We start from the raw sequence: 25,651 nt of genomic DNA on the forward strand, positions 1-25,651 counted from the left end.
TGCGGGGTAAACACCATAAACCATAATTTACATCTGATGCTGTTGTTTTCAAATGACATTGTCATTGTTTTTTCTCCTCCAAGGCAAGTTCATTGGAGTCCAGAACCTTATTAACAGTATTTTTGGGTCTTGCTCTTAACTGGGCACTCCAGGGTAAAATGTCTTCTCGCTTCCTTCAGGTGGCTGCTGAAAACTCACTTCTCCCTTTCAGCAGATCCTCTCAGGCTTGATTTCTGCCGCTTTTTCTCCCTTTGTCCAATAATGCGAAAGAGCTTCTTCTTTGCTTCTTTCTGCCTCTTTATTTTCTCTTCCTCCTCTTTCTGCCTCCCTTTGAGACGTTCTTTAAGCTGCTGCCGATGTTTCACCTTGGCTTTCTTCAGCTTGTAGCTGTGTACCGTACCCAAAGCAGAGAGAAGTGCTGCAATCTTAACGAAAACAATGAACAACGTGTGTTATGTACATATTGAACTTCAGGCAGGGCTGACAAGTGGGAGCAAGAACTGGCAAATTACAGGGCTGATTTCCCAGGATTTAATTGCTGTTAGAAAGGGAGATCCAACACTAAAACGCTACTCTGCAGCTACACTGAGCTGCAGCCATGCAAATCAGCACATGCACTTCTGGAAGGAAGATCAAAATCTTAGCAATGACATAAGCAGGAACTTCCCCCTCTCCTATCAAACAGATTCTTATATCAAACAGATCTGTTGGTTGTGTTCCATTTATCACACCCATCTCCCTCTAGGATAATTAACACAATTTGTATCTTGATAACTGTATCCACTGTTTCTTGGATCAAACACACTACACCAGTGGTTCTCAAAGGGCGTGGCAGGAGAGGATGGCAAGTTCGGTGGGAAGATTCCAGGACAGCCAATATTATATTGTGGGAATGATTCATGTTCTCATGTAGCTCTAGCTGCACTGTTTTGTACTTTGTGGATGTCCCATGATCAGCTTAGAAAATTAGCTGTGTTCTGTTATAAATCAAGGAATTGTTTCATTTTGTTTCTCAGTGTATTTCCTATCAATAACAAAAATTGGTGTGGTGCGAGCCGCAAATTTTTATTCTGGAAGTGTGGCCCAGAGAAAAAAGTTTGAGAACCACTGTGCTACATAAAGCAGGCCTTTAAGATTCATTGCAGTCATATACCAGTTGGTACATTTTTTTTTTTTTGTTTACTATCCTAAAAGCTACAAGTCAAGTTGCCTTACATTGGAGGACTACAACAAACTGGAAGTCCCTTTACTCCCTTGGCCATAGAAATGGATGCAAGACAACCACAGCTGCCCGTCTGCCTGAGAAATTTTGGATGGATGGATTTTTCTTAAAAGACAACTTACATGGCCATCCCACCTGTTCCATTTTATCCTGAGGTACAGTGGTGCCCAGCAAGACGAATGCCTCGAAAGACGGAAAACCCGCTAGACAAAAGGGTTTTCCGTTTTGGAGGTGCTTCGCAAAATGAATTTCCTATGGGCTTGCTTCGCAAGACGAAAATGTCTTGCGAGTTCCTGCGGGGTTTTTTTCCTTTTTCCCAAGCCGCTAAGCCGCTTATCAGCTAAGCCGCTTAACAGTTGACCCGCTAAGCCGCTTATCAGCTGATCCGCTAAACCGCTAATCAGCTGATCCGCTAAGCCACTAATAGCGCTAATCCACTAAGCCGCTAATGGGCTTGCTTCGCAAGACGAAAAAAACGCAAGACGAAGAGACTCGCGGAACGGATTCTTTTCGTCTTGCGAGGCACCACTGTAGGTTAGGATGAGGGACAGGACAAAGTCATTTAGCGAGCTACATGGCTGAGTGTGGAGTTGAAATCTGGTCTCCCAGATCCTAGTCCAGTATTTCTCAAACTTAGGTCTCCAGCTGTTGTTGCACTACAACTCCTATCATCCCAAGCTAGCAGGATCAGTGGTCAGGCATGATGGGAGTTCTAGTCCAACAACAGCTGCGAACCCAAATTTGAGAAACACTGTCCTAGTCCAAGTTTAAGCTGCAATCCACATCTCAGGGAAATTCCTGACAAATCTGTTGATTTTTATGGGAAGGAATCATTGACGTAGAAATCTGTGTTGCAGGTTGTGAATAACTTGTAATCCTTGTAAATTACAGCAAAAATAACGAGGACTAAAAACACCAATATTGGTCAGCGATCAGAAAGAACTCCTAACTTGCTATTTTTAAGTGGTTCTTGCACCCAATAAAGGATTATTACAAAACCTGAAACAACTTACCTTCTTTTCATGAGGTTCCCTGATAACAGCTGGTCTCCACTTGTCCTTTGTGACTTTTCCTTTTCCTTCCTGAAGCTTAGGTTTGCTTTTAAATGGCAAAGCCTTCTGAAGCGCTTTTGGAATATGCAGTTTATTGAAATGTTTCTTTTCTCGCATTATAGGCTAAAATAAAAAAGAGTGAATGTAAATTGAACAGCAACATTCATTTTGCTTTCTAACTTGCCCATTACACTCTGTATTATAATGAGGAAAATAGGCAAATAAAATCTCTTGGCTTATGTTCATAGCTCCTTCCCAAGCGAAATGTAATATCTGAATCCTTGGCTATGTAGGAGGAGTTCATGTTGTCATTTTTGCCTGTGATGACATTTAGCTTATACTGACAAGAGCAAGAGTCACTGGGTGAGCTCTATTTATGTTATCTGAGCAACGCAGGAGGGAACTGCCTTGCAGTGGCTCCCTTAGCATAAATGTAATTCAAAAACAGGGTCTCATGAACAGACTTCATCATCATTTTACAGATCAAATGATGTCACAACTGTTGCGGACAGACAGAATCCTGTTCCATGTACTGCCGCATATCTAGCAAGGGGGCTGAAAGCAATTTTATAATTTTAAAGCCGGAATACTTTACTAATCGGGAGTGGGAAAATTGTGCCTTCCACTTCAACATGTTGGGACTCCAGCTCTCACCAGACCCAGCCAGCAGGGCTAATGGCTGGGGCTGATGAGAGTTGTAGTTCAACCTCATCTGGAATAAGGGGCACATGTTGCCCAACCCGCTTTACATAGGCCTGTGAAATCACAGAAGGTCCTCCCCCAGGGTTATCCTGAATCTCAGGTACAAAATCACCAGGTGGATAACTCAGCTGGTTAGAGCATGGTGCTGAGAATGCCAAGGTTGCAGGTGCGATCCCCATAAGGGACAGCTGCATTGCAGGGGCTGGACTAATGACCCTCAGGGTCCCTTTCACACTCAGAGCCTCCAGTATTTCACTAATAGTGCCGCTATTGAGTGTTGCTGATCAAAGGCAATTCAAGATAAAATCTGTGCATATTTTGACACAAAACAACATACACCCCCTACCTTGTAGAGAGAATCTTTGTTTTGTTTTAGTCTGATGCCCTTCTCATGCCTTAGCTGGCCTGTTGTCTTCATTCCTGCCCAGGAGTCTTTTTCACCCACAGCCTTTAGCAAGGAAGTCACTGGGTTATAGAAGGCTGGGGTGGAGACAGGATACCAAGTCCGCAAGAAAACAATATCTAGAAAGGGAAGAAACTGGTTAAGCTTTTAAAACTGTTTTAAGGAGGCAAGCTTTACAGAGCTGCAGGTGAACCCTCATGCCCACATATCTGGATGACAGCTTTGCATCTTAAGGGGTTCCCCTCCTAGACCTGCAAGCAGAGTGAGGCAACGGAGCCCTGAGACGAGAAGAGTGGCAGGAGAATGTCATTTCTGAATCTCCCTTATGTGAAAGTAGAACACAATACAAATCCAGCACATCAGGTTCTGGCTCAACCTTTGCCCTGTACTAGTTTTCCCAGCAGAAGGTGGCATTGCCCGTTCTACCACCTCACTCTGCTGTTATGTGCAAGACCCCGGTCCTGCTGTCACACAGTAAAATACAAAACTATAGCCCTGTACAGAAGCTGAACACGCCAACTGCCACCACAGGAATCTGAGACGGTCATAAAGACGACAGCAATCCAGAGCACAAAGCAGAAACCTAACTTTGTTGAGTTTGCCTCTTACTATAAATGTAAAAATCAGAACGGTATTGCTACAACTATAGGAACACATGTAGCATCTCTGAAACTAACCCCTTGCTACCAATACTTTTTTATAGGGGTGGGGGGGAGGGATGCACTGAAACTATGATCAGAAATACCAGCCTGGTGTGACAACTTCACTGATCACCACTAGAGGGCAGAGCTTTTTTACATTAAAGGAGGCATAGCAGAGTTTGAGAAACCTGCCCTCTCAGAAAGACTGTGCAATTCATTCCACAGATATGACAGGGGTGCAACCTCACCTTTGGCAATTCCTGAAAAAACCATCCTGCAAAGCAACTGGAAGGTGCCACTTACCGCTCATTAGCAACTTATCTTCAAAGGTGGCTCGGAAGGCGCCCTCGGGTGTCCGCAGGGCTTTTTTAATCTGACCTCGGATGCCGCTCACAGTACGAATGGCTGCGCCTTCAAACTTGGCCACTTCCAGCACAGAGTTAAACATCCCCTAGGTTGACGTGAAACAAAGTAGGAATGAAAAACTTCATACTGAGCTTGATATTGCAATATCACCAAAAGCACCCTTCTATACCAAAGCTGTGTAGGCTTCTGTGAGGCCTTGGGGAACAGAGGAGGCCAGCCAGGTGACTGCCCTGTATGCTTTACTGATTTATTAATACAATTATTCTTATGCCACCATATCATATTGGGGCAGTGTGCAACATTAAAACGTGAAGCACCATTCAGAACAGAACTTTCCAAACTGTGTGTCGTGACATGTTAGTGTGTCAGCTGCAGTGTCAATACTTCCCATGCTCCTTCTGGGGCTGGAAAGGGGTTAGTTTAACCTCTGGTTTAATAGTAAGACTGAATTACCGTGTCATGAAATGATGCACGTCTAAAGTGTGTCAGTAACATGAAAAGTTTGCAAAGCTTTGATTTAGAACCATACAATCATTAGTGACTGGCTTATCACAAAAAATCAACAGCTGCAAAGGCCTGCTTGAAAGAGACGCTTGAAAATCAAAAGTGAGGATGCCTGCCAAATCTGCTGGGACAGTACCCTACTCCACATAGGACAAGCCGTGAGCTCTTTAACACAGCAAGGCCTCTGTAAGACAAGCCACAACTTACAGCGCTCACCCAGTGACTGAGCAGAGATAAAAGGGCTCGCACAGGCCTTAAGAGATCCTGCACCCAAGTTGTCCACAGCTTTGTATACTGACACAAGAGCCTTGGACCTGGTCTGGGAGCAAGTGGGCAGCCAATGCAGATGGTTAAACAGAGGTACAGTATGTTGCCCCCATCATCTGCTGCGTTCTGTGCCAGCTGGAGCTTCTGCATGAGGAGCAGCCCTACGAAGAGTGCACTGCAGTAATCCAACCTTGATGTTACAAAGGCATGGGCTACAGTGCCCAAGTTATCCCAGTCCAGACATGGTCATAGCTGGCACACCAGACAAAGCTTGTAAAAGCCTGCAGGGGAAGTACTTTACCTGCAGGAGTTCCTGGGTTCAATCCTCAACAACAGCCCAGATAGGGCTGGGAGAAACTCCATGTCTAAAACTCCAGAGAGCTGCTGCCAATCATTGTGGACCATACTGAACAATGTGGGCCAATGGACGTGGTATAAGGCAGCTTCCTATGTCCCAAAGAAACTCCTAGCCACATATGTCATTTGGGCCTCTAACGACAAATACTCCAGGCATCCCCAACCTTCGGCCCTCCAGATGTTTTAGACTACAATTCCCATCATCCCCGATCACTGATCCTGTTAGCTAGGGATCGTGGGAGTTGCAGGCCAAAGCATCTGGAGGGTCGCAGGTTGGGAATGCCTGATCTACTCCTTTGGAGGGCATGCAACCCTGTCCAGAACAGGCTGCTGGCCTATCCTCTTGACGCAGGAGCAGTGCTCAAAATTAGCCAGGCGCCAGGTGTGTTTTGCAACTGGTGCGGGTCCAATTGCAATCACATGGAGATCTCTGGACACCAGGTTGGTAACTGGGGGGAACAAAATGTCACTTAGAGGAGGATCTGAAATATTTCCTTTGAAAGCTGAATTAGTTTTATTCTGGTTTGTTTAAATGTGTTGTAAACTGCTTTGGGATTTCTTCTTCAAAATATAAAACTATATAGTAATGGAATGGGTAATAATACTAATAAAATCCCATCAGGGTGGGTGGGGGATGGCACCTAGACATTCCATTGTGGCAACCATAGTCTAGGTTTAAGAAGCCATTTGGTGATTAGATTATATATCTGAGTTTCTAACACTCTGCAGGAGCCACTTACCTACGGAGGCTCCATTTCATCAGAGTTCAAACCCAGTTTATTGGCCCTAACTGATTTTGAAGCTCACACGGGAGGGTCATTCCATATCAAAACACTAAGAAAATTGGAAGACGTGGTGTAAAAAAAGGGGGATTACTTGATGTGGAAGGACTACCTGCACTGCAAAACAACCACACTAGACTTCTTGTCCGTCTTCAAAAAACATACTGAAAAGAGACGCTTGCATCACAAAAGGGAGCTAGGTGAAGACTTTGAATTTCAAAAAGGAAAGATACTGTCTTTGTGGGAGGTGCCTGTTCCAAACTGTCTCCTAAGAGAGATAACAGCAAAGAATGGAGCCACTGAGTGAGTCATAGCACCCAGTTACACCCAGCTGACTTCCAAGATAGGGTCTGAAGTTCAAAATGGAGCATGACAGATAAAAAAGCTCCTTCCCAAAGGAGTTTAAAACACAAAGAAGTTTTTAAAAGGTGTGGGGTGGGGGAGCAACTTCAAAATGGTCCTGGAAAATGACCAACACATTTCAATAAGGTCCTTATCGGAGGCACAAGAGATGTTGACTTAATAGGAAAATTGCGTAAGGCTTTTAGAAACATGCATTGGGCGTTTAAAATATCCATTATGCATCCAAGATCATAGGGTGTCACCCAACACATGACGCTTTTGCTATTCTTTCAATGGAGTTGAGGACTGTAGGGAAAGGTTAGGGACAAAGATTCAGGATCCTGGCTACCATTTTTGGTAGGTACAGCTTTGCTGGATCAGGCCAAGGATCCATAACACCCTGTGCACAACAGAAGCCAGCCAGATGTTTTAGGGGCAGCTGAAACAGGGCCATAGTTCATCACCATTGCTGGCAGCCTAGGTAATAATAAGAATAATTTATTATTCATACCCTGCCCATCTGGCTGAGTTTCCCCAGCCATTCTGGGCGGCTCCCAATCAAGTATTAAAAACAATACAGCGTTAAATATTAAAAACTTCCCTGAGCAGGCATTAAGAGGTATGCTGCCTCTGGAAATAATAACAACAGCAGTAATTAAATGTACTCTCCACCCTTCACTAGCAACTCCCAGGGTGGGTTATAATTAAATATTTAAAAACAGCTACAACAAATGAAAGCTGCAGGAATAGGGCAAGTCCTGAGAACACGCACCTCAGGTGTCAACAAGCAAAGGTCGACATCTTCTGCATTTGCCAAAAGCTGCATATTAGTCGTGCCAGATGCACTTCTATAGGTAGGGAATTCCACAACTCAAGGGCTGCCACAGAAAATGCTGCTTTTTGGTGGTGGTGGTGGGACCCACACACACCAAAATTCTGAAGGCGGCAGAACTACTATTCTGCTGACCCCCAAGAGGGTCCTCAACATTCCTCCTGCTCAAACACATACCTTGATAAATGCTGTATTCTTGAAAATTTTGAATGGGAAACCGGTCAACTTTAATTTCTTCACAACTCTTATAGACTTATCTAAGTCAAGCACAACTCCAGTGGCAGCGATCCGAAAATCAGGCTGAAATATAAAGCACAGAAACTTGCTTGTATTTGTTATAAGATATCCAGGTGCCCGCATGTACGAACACACATGCAGGCAGACAGGGTGGGGCGTGCACATGCATTGGAAAGGGCAGGTTTCAGGGTGCTTTTCTCCATTTCTCATTTATTTTGCTCATGGGTCTATACATTTTGGTCTGGCTTACTGTATGTGTATGCATACCAGAGAAGCTGGGGGAGAGAAGGGCCTCCCACATCGCACTTGGCTTCACACGACATACAGAAATAGTGAGACTCTCACATTGCTTCTGCTTGGTCCAAAACTCAGCAATGCAACAGGAGAAACTCCTCCCTTCTTCCCCCTCCCTTGACTAATGGAAACATTTCACCAAGGAACTTGCCCTAGCAAGCAGAAGCCGAGTACTGTATTTTATTTCCTACATTACTTATCTATCCATATGGCCGCCCTGCACACTTCACAAATAAATCCACCAACAGAATCATAGAATTGGACGGGATCCTGAGGGTCATCTAGTCCAACCCCCTGCAATGTACCCTAGGCCAACTATAAACCGTCCATGGTAAATACTTACTGTTGCTCCGCTCACTGACTGGATTGCCAGACATCCTGCTCCTTGTGGCGTGATAGGACCTAACAAACAAGATTGACCCAAACCTTCAGTGTATGGTTCAAAGGCGAATATCCTCACTTAAAAACGTAGTGAGAAAAGTTAAACCCAGGGCAAACGAGGGAGTTAAAAGCAAATACAAAATGCTTCCTTTCAAAACTGAGGTAATGTTCTTAATACAGTCATACCTCGGGTTACAGCCGTGTTTTTTCAGGTTGCAGACCGCCAAAACCCGAAGTACCAGAACGGGTTACTTCTGGGTTTCGGCGGTTGCGCATGCACAGAAGCGCTAAATCGCACTTTGCACATGCACAGAAGCACTGAATTGCAACCTGCACGTGCGCAGACACGGGTTGCGAACGTGCATCCCGCACAGATCACGTTCGCGACCCGAGCGTCCACTGTATATCCACCCCCTGGCACAAGTAATAATCAAGGGAGCATGGTTTAAGGTAAAGAAATACGAAGCTTTCTTGGACCTGGCTCTTAACACGGTGGCCAGGTTCACATGTATCACTAAACCAGCCTTCCTCAACTTTGGGTTTGCATATAATGTTGGAATCCTGGCTCCCATCAGCCCAGATCATTGGCCATGCTGGCTGCAGATTATGTGAATTACAACCCAACAATACATAGGGATCCAGGACAGGAAAAAACCATGCTAAGCCACGGCTTAGCCTTATTATTATGAACTAAATTTGTTTCTGGCTCAAAGCTTGACTCACACGCTCCCCCTTCCTCCCCCAGCATGGCTGCCAGTATCTACTTATCTCAGTTTTTATCAAGTTTCCCTTATCTTGGCTTACCATTGTGTGAACCAGGGATGATTTCTTATCATACACCCTTGCTAGGTAAACAAGACATAATCCATGCCTTGAAATAGCAAACCCTTTTTCTTGACTGTGGCTCAGTCAATCTCCTTCCAGCCCTGTAAATTTGATAAACGAGGCAGAGGTGCAGGTTTTGCATTTCCCCCTCTAATTCCACCACTGCTTCAAACAATTCCTCATCATCATTAGGTGGCTTTACCAGTGCTGTTCCTGAGGCTGGGAAGTTGCAGAGTTTGCTTTAGAGAGTTTGCTCTTACCCCAAAAAGTTGTGCCACAGTGCATATGCTGTGGTGTATACTTGAGTAGCCTGTGACGGCCATTATGGTCTTCGATGTAGTACATAGGGATCGTCTGAAACCTCCTCCAGCCCAATGAGAAAATGAGAGGATCGCGAGTCTTAAGTATTTTCTTATACCAACGATGCTTCTTCAAGCGCATCTGAGGAAAACCAAGGATGTTTCATCAAAAGCAAACTCCTACATTTATGCCAGTAATTATTTCAGCAGTCCCTTATCCTGTCTTAGTACTGAGGCCATATTGCACTATATAAAATGCAGTGAGTGGTTCGGTGCCTGATGTTTTGAGAAGTTGGAAACAGAAAATGATAACAGGGATCAAGGAAACACATAGAATATTTTACAACTTTCATCCTCAAAGAGACTGATACAAAGGACCATCGAATGGAAGGAAAGTTCTGCGAAGTCTTGCCTAAGAACTAGCTGTGAGCTGAGTATAATCTCTCATGAATATCTTTATCATGAGGTGTAAGATAGCCCTTCTGTGAGCAGAAAAGACATTCCACACAAGGGCTGGCAGCCTTGGCAGTACAATTATGTTCTAGAACCAGCTTTGACAAGGGTCTGCAGAAAGGAGATGCAGGCAAGGAATGTGGAGGCACACTGAAAGCCATCTAGGATGGCAAAAAACGAAGGATTTTTATGTAGCAGCAAATTGGAATGCCATTCATGTGAAGAAACAGCTAGATATGATTCCATGGAGGTAAAAAGAGCGGCACTGCTCAAAGAATCTCCTTATGAGAGCTTCTTCCACACTCAGTGCAATTGTTCTGGCACTGAATAAGCAAGTAAGAAAAGATCAGCCCAGCCCCAAATGGGAATAAATGCTTTGTTCTAGACCTGATGGATGACTCTCCCTCCTCTACCTTCCCTCCACCCACTTTCCCTTGCAAATGTTGCCTTTTTAGTTGGTAAGCCTGATGCCATGGCATCCCTCTCTCCTTGAGGAAAGCTGCATTGCGGGACAATAATTATCTGAAAAGTGGGATAAGCAAGTGCTGCAACCCTAACCCAGAAATATAGGAGTGGGAAAATGTGGTTACACAGGAGGTGATAAACTGAGACACAAAAGAATTCTGCACCATAAAGGAGAACGTAGTGTTGCGACTGCATACCTGCACATATCCCACATTTCCTTCGGTGTTTCCCAGGCCACCCAGGATAATTGGATAGTGTGGGTCAAAATGCAGCACCAGCTCACACGGGACGTTCTCCAGTTCTATCCGTACATACATTCCGGGCCGGAATCCCTCATACTGAACTCTGGTCTCGTCGTCTTGATCTTCAAATTCAGTCCGGTTAAGCTGTGCGACAGAAGCAGTTCGGAGATCCGTTAAACTGACAGAAAAAATACTTGTAAACCAATAGCGATAATAATGAACATTTGCATTATAAGCCTCCTGGTACAGGTTAATGAACTAGAAGGAAAATGTACACATTCTTTTCAAATTATAAAACATTGCCATCAAGCTGTATAATACTTAGTGCCTTACAGCTGGAGAGTGCATGTTAGAGAGTTCAAACCATTACACATACATTGTGTTATTTTTCTTATGATAAATAAGGGTTGAAGCTGACACGAAGGGGTTACCTAGAATTGTGGAAAAAGAGGGAAATTCAAACCAGAGATATCCCGAACCATATTTCAACCTTTTAACCATGCCTACTCAGAAGTAAGTCCGATCTAATTCAGTCTTGCAGTTCTGGCCACTAAGCTACAGAAGCTCCCGATCAGGTATGAAATTTATACCTCTGCCTGTTTCTGCATCTCCCCTTTTAGGTCATCAAAGTAGGTGGCATCTCCTTCGTCGTACACAGCATCAAACATCCTCTTCAGCTTGCGTTTCTTATCCATGCGCTGCTTCTTTTCCTCTTCCTCTTCACCAGATTTGTCATCTTTCCCATTATTATTCTCTTTCTCTTCTTCGCTTGATGCCTAATGGGGAAGGCAGGGGGAAGAGAGCTTTATTCTGTATGTTTTGTCCTCAGGGAACAAAATTACAAGTCATTTTAATACTGCAGCCTTTTGTTTTCAACTTAGACCTAAGGCCTAAGAAAGATCAAAATTTATGGCTTGCCCATTCAAGTAATTAACTAGTGATCATCATTAACAAGGAGTCAAAACGGCAAAAAAATGTTCAAACTCAATCTGTGCATCATTAACAGATAAACATTATTGGGTTTATAGTGTCTGTGAAATCTTTACAAAATTGCCACTGTAATCCACTTGACAAGTGTCTTATGTGAGAATTTAAGCAGTTCTGACAAGAGCTTAAGATGAGCTACATGCTGCTGCACAGCACTCTAGTAAATGGCTGCTGATATCCTACAAAGTAAGGAAAACGTTGTAGGGAAAAAGTTGTGGGCTCTGAACAGTTCAAAGGTAATTATGAGTCCCACACAGAAGAGATGCAATGACACTCAAAAACTGCAAACAAAGAACAAATACACATCTGCTAACACCGAGAAAAAAATATGCTGAATATTTTCAAATTCCCATGATCTGTATCATATATTTGCTGAAGAATTTGGGTCTCTCTTGACAAGAGAATCTGTAACTTCCTAGCTTTGAACACCTATTCAACAAATGAATCACAGTTAATTCTCTCAAACCTACTTCATCTCCTTGATCAGCTGCTTTGCCTTTGTGTACAATTCCTGTCTCAAGGTCTTCAAAATCGCCATATAATTCTTCTATAAAAAGTAAACATCAGCAAAATCATTAATATTTTCTGCATTAGTTTCTCCTATACAGTAAATCTTTCAGCTTGTCATCGATAAATTTTACGCATGCATCTGAATGTGTTTTCATTCAAACACACACACACACACACCAAGCCCCCATGGTCCCTTCATTTGTGATATTTTCATAAGACATGAAAAATTGGCAGGTGGGAGGTGGTATATATGTGTGGACTTTTTTGTACTCTGTCTTCTGTGTGCATACATTCAGTGGCTATACGAAGTCTTCCACTAAAACAAGGTGAGTGTAATGGCACTCAGATCTTCCAATAAAGGAAATCAGCCATTTCCAGAGCCCATTCCTGCTCCACAGATCTCCCAAACGATCTCCCAGATACTGTTTTTCTACAAACAAACAAAAAAATGTGTCCCTCCCAAACCCTCCTTACAGTTTTCAGCATTGTCTCCACATGCAGAACTCTCCCCCCACTGCTGAAACCCATATTTTCATCAGCCCTTATCCACTAAAGCTGGCCCTGAAGCAGGTCCACCCATAGCTGCTCAGACCTTTCCTTCCAACTATTAAGAGAACAATAGGAAAAGGCTCCAACTTACCATCCTCCTTCAACAGTTTTGCAGCATCTTTATCAGCTTCCCAGTTTCCAGTCACAAAACAGTCTCTGATACTGTCCATAACCTGCAGGCAGAGTAGCAAACTTGTTTTCTGCTGCAAACACACGCTAATTCTAAAACTGACCCACTGTAGCGGCAATTATTTTACCAGTTGCGACAATCTGAGCCGCCCATACAAAAACTTTCGTTAATATTTCTAATCTATTGTTTTTTCTGAACACGGTCAACGCACACATTTGTCAAGGAAGCCATGAAAGTAAGATCTGGACACTGTGTTTTCAAAAATGAAGGACTATCAGGTACAGTAAACTGGATACACAACATGTAAGTGAGGAATCAAATAATCTACAGCAGCTAACAGGACCAGTGGTCAGGGATGATGGGAATTGTAGTCCCAAAACACCTGGAAGGCAGAGTTTGCCTATACCTGATCTGCAGTATCATGCCTCAAAGTGGCTTTCTTAGTCTATGCACCCTTCCACACAGAAAAGACTACCTGCCCTAAAAATTATCCTTCCATTTGACCAGCATAGACAAACATAAACAAACAAAAAAATGCATGCACAATTCAAATACTGCCACTCCTTCCTTAACCATCCTTCCCAAACATTGCCAGTTTAGTTCCCTACTAATCTCCACCCTATTGATTGTTGCTTCTTTTACTTTCCAAACTCCAGCTCCTCTCTTTTTGCAAGTCTAATCCACGAATTCTCAAAGATCCTCAAATTTGTGGGAGTGGTAAATTATATTTCTACCATCATCACCACTTCTACTCCTCCCAACTTCCATTGATACCAGCAAGTGAGCATATACCGTATGCACTGTCTTATTATGAATACAGTATCTGGGATATAAAGGTAGCAAATAAGTGCTCCCAGTGCATCTGCCACCTAGAAGCTGTTTCTCTTAATTCTCCCTCTATTAAATTTCTTGAACAGCTCGGACTGTGTGAAGGGCACACCAACCAACCATCCCTCCAGCATACTGCTCTAAGAATACAGTAAGAATACAGAATCTACAGTAAGCACCTCGTCTAAGTCCCAATCTTGTGGGGTTTCCACAGGGAATTTGGAGCAGTCGAGGGCATCGGCTTTTCGCTTTGATTCTTCGTTGGGACGGCTGATGCGGAACAACCCTCCAAGCTCATTGTTTTCTTTATCTTCCTCCCCCTCATCCTCAGCCACTGAATAAAAACAGAAGTGCTTCACAGTTATACTTTGAAAGGAAGCCCTGGGAATGTTGCATCTTCTAATATTTCATTACTAGGGTGCAAGCTTAAGGAGTCGGGAGCAAGCACCCGCAAATCCATTCCCCAGGACTGAATGGGTTTTGTCTTCTGGTGAGAAGAATGCTCACTGACATACATTCCCTCCCTCCATCCACTCACTTGTCCAGTGGTTTAGGATGCATAGTGAAAATGTCTGCACAACTGAGAAACAGCCCCATCGCTCTTCCAGTCCTCTGCATATGCCAGAGAGCTTGAGAGAAAGGCATTTTGTTTTTGTGCAGTGAAAAATAAAGACAGTGGTACCTCAGGTTAAGTACTTAATTCGTTCCGGAGGTCCGTTCTTAACCTGAAGCACCACTTTAGCTAATGGGGCCTCCTGCCGCTGCCGCACCTCCAGAGCATGATTTCTGTTCTCATCCTGAAACAAAGTTCTTAATCCAAGGTACTATTTCTGGGTTAGCAGAGTCTGTAACCTGAAGCGTATGTAACCCGGGGTACCACTGTATCCTCTATTACAAAATGTATGACAAAGATCTTGACTCTTATTCTTTGAATTCCAAGTCTCTTCTCCTCTAAACATAGCAATATTATATCATAATCAACACTTAATAATGTCATCTTAGTTGCTCTTCTTGCTTTTGTTATTAAGTTGATCCACCTAAATTGATCCACCTCACTGGAATATCTTCTGTCTTTTCCAACTATAGCTTGCCAAGCTTCATAATTTCAATCTGTGTTACTGTTTGCTGAAGAAGTAACCTGCCCTTAATCATCAGCATGGTCGATAGGCTACAAAATAACCAATAACCTCTTAAGAACTTGAAATTTGATTCCAACAATCTGATTTTGGGCTGAGCCACCTGCTGGGAAGCTGGTCAACTGTGCTGAAGGACACAGATTAGAACCCAGAAAGCCTATCAGGGACCACACTTGGTTGCAAATAAATATTCTGGGACCAACCAGAGCAGCTTTCATAAAATGGGAAAGAGTTGGACCTTTTCTTCTTTCATGCAGCCAATGTACCACAAATGATTAACATGTTATTTTTTTCTCTCCTTCCACAACCCAGTCTGTTAGTCCCTTTTCTTAAACTGTTTAAGGGAAAGCAGTGAATTTATTATACCTGTTCCATAAATAAGTTTGCGAAGATTGGGAGCCGATTGTTGTTGCCTCAGAAATGCTTCAGCTGCCTTTTGAGTAATGCCTTCTTTCCACTTAAGCGCACCTGGGGGGGGGGGGACAACATGGTTTCTTTAACTGAGCAGATTCAATGCTCGCTCAGATTCGCAACTGTCCATTCTACCACTAATATAAATGGTCCCTGCTGCTATTAATCTCCAAAATATATGAGTTCACTTTTTCTTAATCCCCTCTCATATGCATGGGGCTGGATCCAAACTGAGACTTCAGTCCTAACTACACTTAGCAGGGAAACAGCCTTGTTGAATTCAACAGGACTAAGTAGGTATGCAAATTAGTTGCCCACAGTTCACATTGTGATCATTGAGACTAACAGCACAAACCCAACCATGTCTACTCAGAAGAAAGACCTACTTAATTCAATGGGACTTGCTCCCAAGTAAATGGGATTCGGATTGCAGCCTAAATTAAGTCATGACTAACTTTTCAAATTGATTTCAATAGGACCTAAGGGCAAGTAACTTGGTCTGGATCCAACCCATGGTTCACAAGGTAATCTTATACATATCTATTCAGCTCAGTGGGACTTATTCTCGGGCACACAGACCTACAGTTTTATCCTCTTCCACTAGAAATATGAAAACAAAAATACAAAAGAGCAATTAAACTGAACTACATTTATGCTACAGAAATGATTGGCAGACCATCATAATTCCTAAGTAGCACAGCTCCTTTTACTAGCAAATGAACAACACTAAAGAAGGTGGGCAATCTCAATTGAATGTCATGCCAAACATGCCAAGAGAGCAGTGTGTACATACCAACTGTATCTAGAGAAAAGTCAGATGCTTCTTTATACTCCTCTTCCTCTTTCAACAGACCCTCAACATCATCCTCGCTTTTGTCAAACTTTGATTCCTGTGTTTTAACTCCAGCACACTGCGGCTGGGAATCTTCCCCCTCAGATTCTTCCGTATCAGAATCTTCCATTGATTCTCCTTTGTCCTCCGCAGATGATTCCTCCATCTCAGATGCTGATGCTTCTTCTGCTGTCCCATTTCCAGAATCTGTAGCGGCAGCCACCTTTTTATGCAGATTTCTACTATTTCTCTCCTCTTTGTCCATTCCACCACATGCAGACCTAGTCAATAAATCTGTGTTTCCGGCTGTAGATTCAGAATCAGCAACTCTCTCCTCCTCGCTTTCTTGTCCATCTCCTTCTCCATCTTCCCCGTCCACATCAAGGCCCATTTCTTCTTCCTCACCTGAACTTATCTCAAGATTGTCATCGCTATCAGCAAATGCTGGAAGTTCTGTTAGGGTTCCTTGTTTGGGTTCTTTTTTAAAACGCTTGGAAGATCTCAGGGCCAGCTCCGGATCTGGGAAATCTTCATCGCTTTGTTGCCCATCCTCATCATCGCCATCACTACCACTCTCAGACATTTCTGCATCTTCCTCCTCATCACTTCCACCATCTTCTTTTTCCTCGTCTTCAAATAGTGCCTTCCGACGTACCCTCCCAGTATGTGGGTCAGTTTCCTTCTCTTCTTTAGGCATCTCAAACAGACTTCCAAAAGAAGCAAAAATGAAGCAAAAATGAACCATTCGAAAACAAAGATACTGCAGAGAATATTTGGGGAGCTTCCAGGCCATAGGTCAAATTTGGTTTGTGAGGCTGTTTTTGGAAAGCCACACTCACCCGCTCTGTCGGGGGTGGCACAGGTAAAGATTGTTCAAAGGAACAATTGGGAGCTTAACATAAATTCCTGATTGTTTCTCTGCTGGAGCCCCAATCACCCATCAGCTGGTGGGCAGTAAAAATGTGGCTTGCACAAGGAAGGGAAACCCTTTCTTCCTCCCAATGCTGCTCTTTGAAAACTCCCCAAATGACATTTCTCCACCTCCAACATTGGGGTGGAAAGGAGAAATAGGGGGAGACTTCCAAAACAAAGGGCTGTCAATACCCTTGTGCTGCAGTTCTTAAGCATGGGGACCCCATGCAAAGGATTTTGATATTGATTCCGGAGCCATAAACGGTCTCCGCCTCCCCAAAAAAACTTTTTGGGACACATCAAAATCTGCTTGCTAGGCTGACTAAAACTGCAAACATTAAAAAGTAAAATATTCTCTCAACTGCCCCCTTGGTAATCAAGGGTTATCAACTTACCCTTGGTTGTCAATGTCAGTCTCTAGCGGTTGGGAATCCATGAAGAGAGACACTTTGCTTGACGCCATTTTGGCATCAATAGTGGAGTGCGTAGAGATGAGGCTCTGGACTAGTTCATGGTTTGGTCTTGTTTCCTCCTGACAAACCAAAATTCTGTTAGCAACTATTTTCTAAATATACTTATTTTGCTGTTTGCGTAAATTAGCTGAGACCATAGTGGTACTTATGCCAAGAGATTACATCTCAATAAGCAGGCTGGGGAGAGAAGTCTGTCAGGGGTACATACAGCTGGCTTCAGTACTGTACAAGAATTAACACTACATTACCAACTGCTAAAGAATTAACCCTCACCTCTTCTTCTTTATGTGTGTGACTTCCTCCAAGGTCGATATAAACTGCATCTTTATCATAAACTAAGCCCCCAACACCTGACAGTGGTGCATAAATAAGCTTCTCCTTCTCATTTAAGGAACGCTTCTTCTGGTGTTCAGGGAGCGCACAGGGATCTGGCAGGAAACTGACATCACTCACTGTGAAATCCCCAACGCCTGGATGAGAAGAAGCACAGAAAATCAAAACAGGGTCCAAGTAAGAATTGCTAAAAATTAGCCACGCATGCAGCAAAATGACCACAGTGATTTCACTGTGTTAGTGATCTTATGCCAATGAAGTACTGTATGGATGAGACCTCCTACCACATTTTTTTATTTCTTGTTAAGGTACAGGAATCTCATGAAGAGAGACTGGCAAAATGAGCCCAGCTGGCAAAATGCCTATATGAACAAACCCCAAGTTTTAATTATATATCTCCCATATTTGTTTTTTACTTTTCTGTATTTTCTATATTTACTTAAATAGCAGGTTACAATACAACTTTAAAAGCGATATAGAATATTAATTAAAGTAACAGGCTACTCAGTAAAAAAATTAAACAACTGCATAGGCCTGTAAGCATAAAAAAAGTCTCAAGAAACACCTAAAAGTCAAAAGCAAGGGTGGCTGCCAAATCTCTTCTGGAGAAGAGTTTCACAGCAATGGACTGGCAAAACTAAACACCTGACTTCCGGTTCAACAGGTATTCCCAGCAAAGTGTGCATAGGATTACAGCCTCAGCCTTCCAATCTGCAATATGGGGGCAATGCTTAAACCCTAAAATATTGCTGATTGGAAGACAGCTGTTTGCAGGAACATAGTCTTTTAAAAAGGGCTCCATGTACACGTCATTGGAACAATGTATGTGGAAATTGTATTTTTCTTAATACAAGGCTGTCCTTTGTTAACAAGACACAGTGCTGCAAGAAATAAAAAATAAGAAATAAGTGGTGGCATCCAACCTGGCATATGTATTTGACTTTTGTTTTTCAAGTGCGTTCCTCTTAAGTAACCATAAAGTGAAACCTTCCTGTCACACTTTGGATTAACTCTGATATCTTCAGGGTTTGTCAAGTCTTCCATCCTACAGAATATAAGGAAAGATTCACAGTACTTTCACATAAATAAAAAAAAAGTCATCTAACAACATTGCAGAGTGCTGGGAGGGAAACAGGGGAAATGAGAGGTGTGTGGTATGGAATTACCTGTCTGCTAGTACGTAAGGATGAGACGTCTGCCACGTAAGGGGACGGAATTTCATTACGGAAATAAAGCGCCCCAGGTTGTGGATTTCCTGTTTTTGATATTCTCCATGTACCATCCCAGAGAGATAGAACAATTTGGCACCCTAAATTGACAAATTAAGAGAATAATTCACAGAACAACTGAAGCGAGACACTACACTTTACTGTTTCTCTAGCATAAGCGTGATTTCCTCTGAAAATAAACACGGAGTTGTGTACATGATGCAGTTTTGCACAATAAGAAGAAAAAGCACCTCAAGTATATTGACGGGGGAATTCAGCTTCCTGAGAATTTCAGGGAGAGCTATGTATTGGCCACAGTTTGTCATGCCAGATGACCAAATGAACAATGGCTAACTAAAGCAAAAAAATGCACCTCTGAAGTCCCCCCAGGAGGAGAAAGAGAAGCCCAACTGCATATCAAGCATGTTATGCTAACCTATGGCCATTATAACCAGCAGGATTGCCACCAGGACTGCATCCCCAAGTTGAATTACAATCTCCTTCCCCCTAATGTTTCTGGATATCACATTGTGTGTTTCCCCACCTGTGATCCATACACTTGGCCTGCACTCTCTGGAAAGCACAATTTATACAAACTGCAGCAAACGTTATCTTGCCATGTTTTTCAGTGCACTGCAGTCCTGCATCAAGATTACTGGTAAGACTAAAATGCTATACAAAGAGTGCACCTACAGCAAAGTCATACAAGTACCAAAATCTGTACTGGGTTTGAAAACTCATTTGAACTGTGGAAAGTTCATTACACAAAACTGTAGATAATTATCTTCCAGATTAAAATCCAAATCCAAATTTGTGACTTTAACCATGAATGGATATGGAACTATATAAAGGACAAATTTTCAGGAAGGATCCAAAGGAAATTGTAACAGAAACACACTGAAGAGTTACAATGCAGCCTTCTAGCTTCACTGGTTACAACTCTAAATGTTTTACATTCAACTCACAGGGTGAGCCACTGATGCAATATCATACCTGATAAACCTCTGTCCAGAATCTGTGCTTCAATCTCTTTTTAGTCTTCTTGAGCTGTTTGTTATTCTTGAAGGTATCCAAGTGTGTAAGAACACCCATAATTTTGGGGAAGCCGTGTACCTGGCAAATGTTTAAAAATTCAAATGTTTCCATTTCAAATCCGAAGCTGGCATCAATGAGCATTAAAACCTGAGAAATGGAAAGAAAACTGTCAGGGGGGAAACATGCAGATCAACAATGAGCTGGAAAAAGTTAATGCTCAGTATAAATTAAATTCTCAATTTACTTTTTTCAGAACATTACTAGCATATATTGAGAATTTAATAAAGAAAAGAATTTGTATAATGATCCAACTATCAACAATGGGTCACCTGAATCAAATAAAGTGCATGTTGCATAGTAAACAACATTTTCCTTCTTTCAAAGAAAATATGCTTAATCCAGTATATCAGTCCAATTTATTCACTGAATAGGTCTTTTTTCTAAGCACACACATAGAATTGCAGTGTATAACTACTACTTATAGAGCTCAACTCTAGAGAAATATACAGTTTGACTTGTATCCATCTTGTAATTAGTGTATGATGTTTTCCCAAGTTTATAATTAGCATATGTTGTTTTATAGCAAGAAAAGCTCGTCATATACTGATACAACTCACCAGATCGGCAACTTTAGCTAGATCAATCATTGTATTAATATCACATCCACATTCAATTATGGTAAGCCTACGCTTTTTACCTGTAAACAAAGGTGAAGAGCAAAACATGACAGATTTTAGTACTACCATTAAAAGTGTGACAATACTTTTCAGCTCATTGATTGAGAACATCAGATCACACTACCCTGTGATAATTGGTTTCCTGTCAAAATCAGATAGGCCAGCAGGGAAATTAAAGTGATTTTGGCTGATTTTAGTTTATTCAAATTTTCTTATAGCACATATGATTATGTACAGCACACTTCACTCCTCTAATTATGTTCTTGATTTTCAGACAAATATGGACCACCTGTCTATTCATGATCATTGGATGCCCTGGCTCCAAGTACTTTTTCCCATCCAAAATGCAGCAGGAGGCAAAGGGCCAATGGACCTTCTCTGTGGTGGCACCCCATTTGTGGACACTCCCCAAGAACACTCAACTAGTCTAACTTTCAGGCACTAGATAAAAGCTGTACCATTCTCCCAAGCTTTTAAGTATAGATTTTTTTATGTAGGGCATGGTCCAGTCAAAGTAATGTACTTTAAAGCCACAATTATTTCAAAACAGCAGAACTCAGTAAGCACTTCCATTTTCTTCCATGAAAATCAACAGTACTTAAAAACATCCAACTGTTAGTAGGTCTGAAGTGAGGACTGTTTTAAACATAAACCAAACACACACATGTACATAAGCTTTTGTTTATGTGGGTCAGTTCTTACCTGACACAATTGTTACAGGACCCCGGATTTCAACTAACTTCTGCCTGGTGAAATTCTTAATAAGACATTTTATCAAGGTGCTCTTTCCAACTTTCGGAGGGCCAACCACAACCACAACGACAGGAGGAGGATCTAATGGAGTGCGGTCAACCACTGGAATGTGATGTTTTTTCGTCTTCAAATCCTGGGTCCTGTTTTTAAGAGTAACGTTTACTGTAAGCTACAAAGTAGACAGAACAAGTGCCCTGCCACACAGAAAAACAAGAATAACACCAGTTGTTCAGACCAAAGATTCACCTATCCTCAAATTCCTCCCCCCACCCTGCATGTACCACAACAGCCTAGAATCCAAAGAAATTATCTCATGCCATTTAGTTACATCCATTCACATCAGGATTGCATTGAGTCCCATAAAATTACATGGAAATGATTTGGGAGTCCTATACAGCACCATGAGAACTAAAAGATCAGCTGCAACTCATGGACCTAGATGTGGACAGTCATCGGCTAGTTACTCAGTGTAATCATTCTCATAAGATTATTGTGAGGCTAAAAAGCTGGTTTCCCTAAAGAATAGGATATAGATTAAGAAAAAACACATCATACCAAAATGGAGAGAGATCTATCATGTGAATATATATGAAGACAGCTCAGAGTGCTATACAGTTACAAATTCTAAGCTGAAGAACACAACCTGCAGCTGAAAACGCTAAATGTAAGAATAAAGCATTCTAACAGGGAGGAGCAAACCAGTATGCTAACGAAGTTTAGCAGTTCCACACCTGTGGAAAGTTCTGGCCATCTTGACTGCAGATTGGACCGCAAAGGCCTTTGGGTTTCTTTTCCGGGCATCCTCCTCATCTTCAAGCCCTAAATCTTTCAAATGACGCTTCCTTTTCTTGCCAGCCTTTGGCCCACTATGTCTCTTGCGGTGATGTTTCTTATCGTTTTCCTCCATCGCTTTTCTTGGTGTTCTATCACTCAGGGCAAAATACCTGTTTTTACCAATGTAATGTTAAGATAAACAAATGTACTATGTATAATATGCATCATTCATTGGGTGAGAAGTGAAGGTGCTTCAACAACTGTCTAAAACAAAGATGATAAAATAAAATGACCTAATTCCCAACTTTCAGTAGGTGGCAACTGACTGTTTTCCCTTTGTATATCCACTTGGGTGGAATAAAAGTGGAGGAGAATGTTTGCTCACTTTAGCTAGTAAAATACTAGCTTCCACACAAAGTGTGGTCTGAACACACACACCCATGTTTACATGGAATTAAATCCTACTGCACTCATCAGGGGAGGTTAGCTCCAAACCCATGTTCAAGGTCTTGCTATTGCCATATAAAACCCTAAATAACTTGAAACAAGTAGTCTGCTTCCCCTTATATTGCCTCCCCTTCTGTGCTTCCAACCAATCATTAAGTTCTTCAGGAGACAGCATTGCTAGCTGTACAGTGGTACCTTGGTTTAAGAACTTAATTTGTTCTGGAGGTCCATTGTTAACCTGAAACTGTTCTTAACCTGAGGTACCACTTTAGCTAATGGGGCCTGCCGCTACCGCACGATTTCTGCTCTCATCCTGAAGCAAAGTTCTTAACCCGAGGTACTATTTCTGGGTTGGCGGAGTCTGTAACCTGAAGCGTCTGTAACCCAAGGTACCACTGTACTACAATCAATGGACTGCCACTTTATAATATCTAGGAAGCCTTCTGGGTGAGGGTAGCCTCCCTCTGGAACACCTTCCCAAATCCAATTAGGGAGTAGAAAACAGGACTTAAGACACCTCTGGAAACCGTACCTTTTTATGCAAGGGTCTCCAAGATTATCAAGTTTTACTACAATGTTTTGTTTTTATTTTATTTTTTTAAAAAATGGAATAGTACTTGTATCTTGGTTAAAGCATCTCATGTTATCCAGGGATTGTGTGTATTAAATAGCATAATAAATAATCGCAGGTAAACAGAACCCTAGGTGCTCAAGCAGCATTCCCCACTAACAGCTATTCTTTTGCCAGCTGGAAGGCGGAGATGAAACCTGAAGAATGGCAAACCGAGTAGCACCACGCAGGTCCGATTTCTAGCCAGCATCGATTCAGCACCTCTTCCCGGAAGACAAAATAGGGGCAGCACTTTATTAATGAACCGTGCGGGGAAGCGAGAGGCCAGAAACTCGCAAGCCTTGGAAGAGGTGCTTCGTTCGGGAGCAGCATTGATTTTCTTAGCCTTCCACGTGGATGAGCGCTTTGCTCGCCATCCCGGATATGACCCGCGTTTTTAAATACTACTCTGCCTTAGTATTTCTCCTACCATTCCTAGAAGCGCTTTTCTTACGGCTTGTGGTTCGGAGAAATCGCTTCTACCGGGATTTCTCGGACGACAGCAATAATTCCCGGGACAGAAACCACCGAGCTCGGCTTACCAGACGACTCCTTCCTCCTCATGGGCCGCCCAGACGGAAGAAGCGTGTGGTTGCCGATGCTCACTTCTCCTGGCTCCTCCCGGAAACAACGGCGCGCGAACATTTGTTCCGGGGGGGGACCGGGAGCTGAGGGAGAGAGGAAAGGAAGGCAATGCCTGAGGCACCGGAGGGGGGCGGAAACCATAGCAGCCGGGATATTTGAAACGGGTCGGCGGTTGGCGCCCAGGTTACCCCGAGGAGGGTTTTGCACAGGGGATTTTTTGGGTGTTATGAGTCCAAACCAGCCTCAGCCCTTCCTTCCCTGAGCAATAGAAAGCATTTCAGACGCAGCTATAGGATGGGTCAGTGCCGGATTTACGTTTAAGCTAAACAAGCTATAGCTTAGGGCTCCACTCTCTTTCGGGCCCCCCCAAAAAAATAAAGGGGGAAAAACGGGTTGTACATTTCCAAAATATAAGATAAAAAAACAGATAAAATAAAAAATAAACTTACATACAGCAACAGTGTTTTGTGTTGTGTAAGTAATGGGCCCCGCCTGCTAGCCTGCTCCCTAAAATATCACTGGTTTGCTCATTTATATATATAGGGTCCTATATATATATATATATATATAGTCATATATATATATATATATATATATATGACAAACCTAGACAGCATCTTAAAAAGCAGAGACATCGCCTTGCCCCAAAGGTCCATATAGTAAAAGCTATGGTTTTCCCAGTAGTGATGTATGGAAGTGAGAGCTGGACCATAAAGAAGGCTGATCACCGAAGAATTGATGCTTTTGAATTATGGTGCTGGAGGAGACTCTTGAGAGTCCCATGGACTGTGAAAAGACCAAACCTATCCATTCTGAAGGAAATCAGCCCGGAGTGCTCACTGGAAGGACAGATCCTGAAGCTGAGACTCCAGTTCTCTGGCCACCTCATGAGAAGAGAAGACTCCCTGGAAAAGACCCTGATGCTGGGAAAGCACAAGGAGAAGGGGACGACAGAGGACGAGATGGTTGGACAGTGTTCTCAAAGCCACAAACATGAGTTTGACCAATATGTGGGAGGCAGCGGAAGACAGGAGTGCCTGGCGTGCTTTGGTCCATGGGGTCACGAAGAGTCGGACACGACTAAACAACAACAGCAATATGTAGGATGCCTACATTCTGCATATTTTGTTATGTTCAAATGGCTTTAGATTCCTATTAGGTCCATAAATTACCATATAGCATATATTCAACACAAAAAACAGCAACAGTTTGTCATTGACAAAGGACAGCTGGACATATAAAGGGCCCTGTTACCTTCAGTAGCTTAGGGCCTCATCAACCTAAATCCGGCCCTGAGGGTGACACCCCTTCCAGCACCCCTTTCCCCTGTCAGAACAGGGACAAAAGACTATATTGTTGTTGTTATTCATCACTTATTAATTTTGTCAGCCCAAAGCCATTACAAAAGATAAAACGCAGAAGAGAAAATCAAGGCGGAATAAAATACATTGCAAGGATAAAAGAATCATTGAAACCAGACGTTCTGTCAGACGGAGAGTTTGCTTCCCTGGAGAATGTAACTTGCCGTCTCGTCTCCACAGTCATTTCTCCTCAAAGTTGCTGCTCTTTGGCAAAACAGGCCAATTTTTCAGAGGTGTTCAGGAGGGCTGTCCCGTAATAAAAAGTTAACGGAATACCCAATCGATCTCCCCGCTGGGAGTTTTAAATAATTGAATAAGGCTGCTGGAGTCCTTGAATAGATTGGGCAAACTGGCAAGGAGTGGGGCGGGGCCAGCCCAAGACATTTTGGCACCTGAAGCGGACCCCAAAATGGCACCTCCCCCTCGGGAAGATT

At 42.7% G+C, this 25,651-nt stretch overlaps 1 protein-coding gene and 1 long non-coding RNA gene across 3 annotated transcripts; one reads left to right on the forward strand and one right to left on the reverse strand.

Annotated features, from left to right (window-relative positions):
* Positions 1–56: 56 nt before the first annotated feature.
* On the reverse strand, positions 57–23,940 carry BMS1 (BMS1 ribosome biogenesis factor). Of its 2 annotated transcripts, none has more exons than XM_082222308.1 (23): positions 23,814–23,940; positions 22,172–22,384; positions 21,390–21,580; positions 20,628–20,707; positions 19,969–20,157; positions 18,934–19,076; positions 18,691–18,812; positions 17,708–17,904; positions 17,357–17,493; positions 16,011–16,756; positions 15,173–15,274; positions 13,850–14,004; positions 12,804–12,885; positions 12,124–12,200; positions 11,257–11,442; positions 10,622–10,810; positions 9,468–9,648; positions 8,345–8,403; positions 7,648–7,770; positions 4,324–4,471; positions 3,323–3,498; positions 2,236–2,397; positions 57–425 (listed from the first exon to the last, which is right to left on the reverse strand). In XM_082222308.1, exons 2-23 carry the CDS (start codon positions 22,345–22,347, stop codon positions 195–197), a joined length of 3,852 nt encoding a protein of 1,283 aa, XP_082078434.1. In that variant the 5' UTR covers positions 22,348–22,384; positions 23,814–23,940; the 3' UTR covers positions 57–194. The 2 variants fall into 2 exon arrangements, with proteins under 2 accessions (XP_082078434.1, XP_082078433.1); XM_082222307.1 differs by having other exon boundaries at positions 23,702–23,824.
* Positions 15,284–21,183, forward strand: LOC309532325. The gene is made up of 2 exons (XR_014219755.1): positions 15,284–15,741; positions 20,962–21,183. It is a non-coding gene; the product is annotated as an uncharacterized lncRNA (long non-coding RNA).
* Positions 23,941–25,651: the final 1,711 nt, after the last annotated feature.

Source organism: Podarcis vaucheri (genome assembly GCF_965113315.1).
Source record: "Podarcis vaucheri genome assembly, chromosome: 5".
Lineage (NCBI taxonomy): Eukaryota > Metazoa > Chordata > Lepidosauria > Squamata > Lacertidae > Podarcis > Podarcis vaucheri.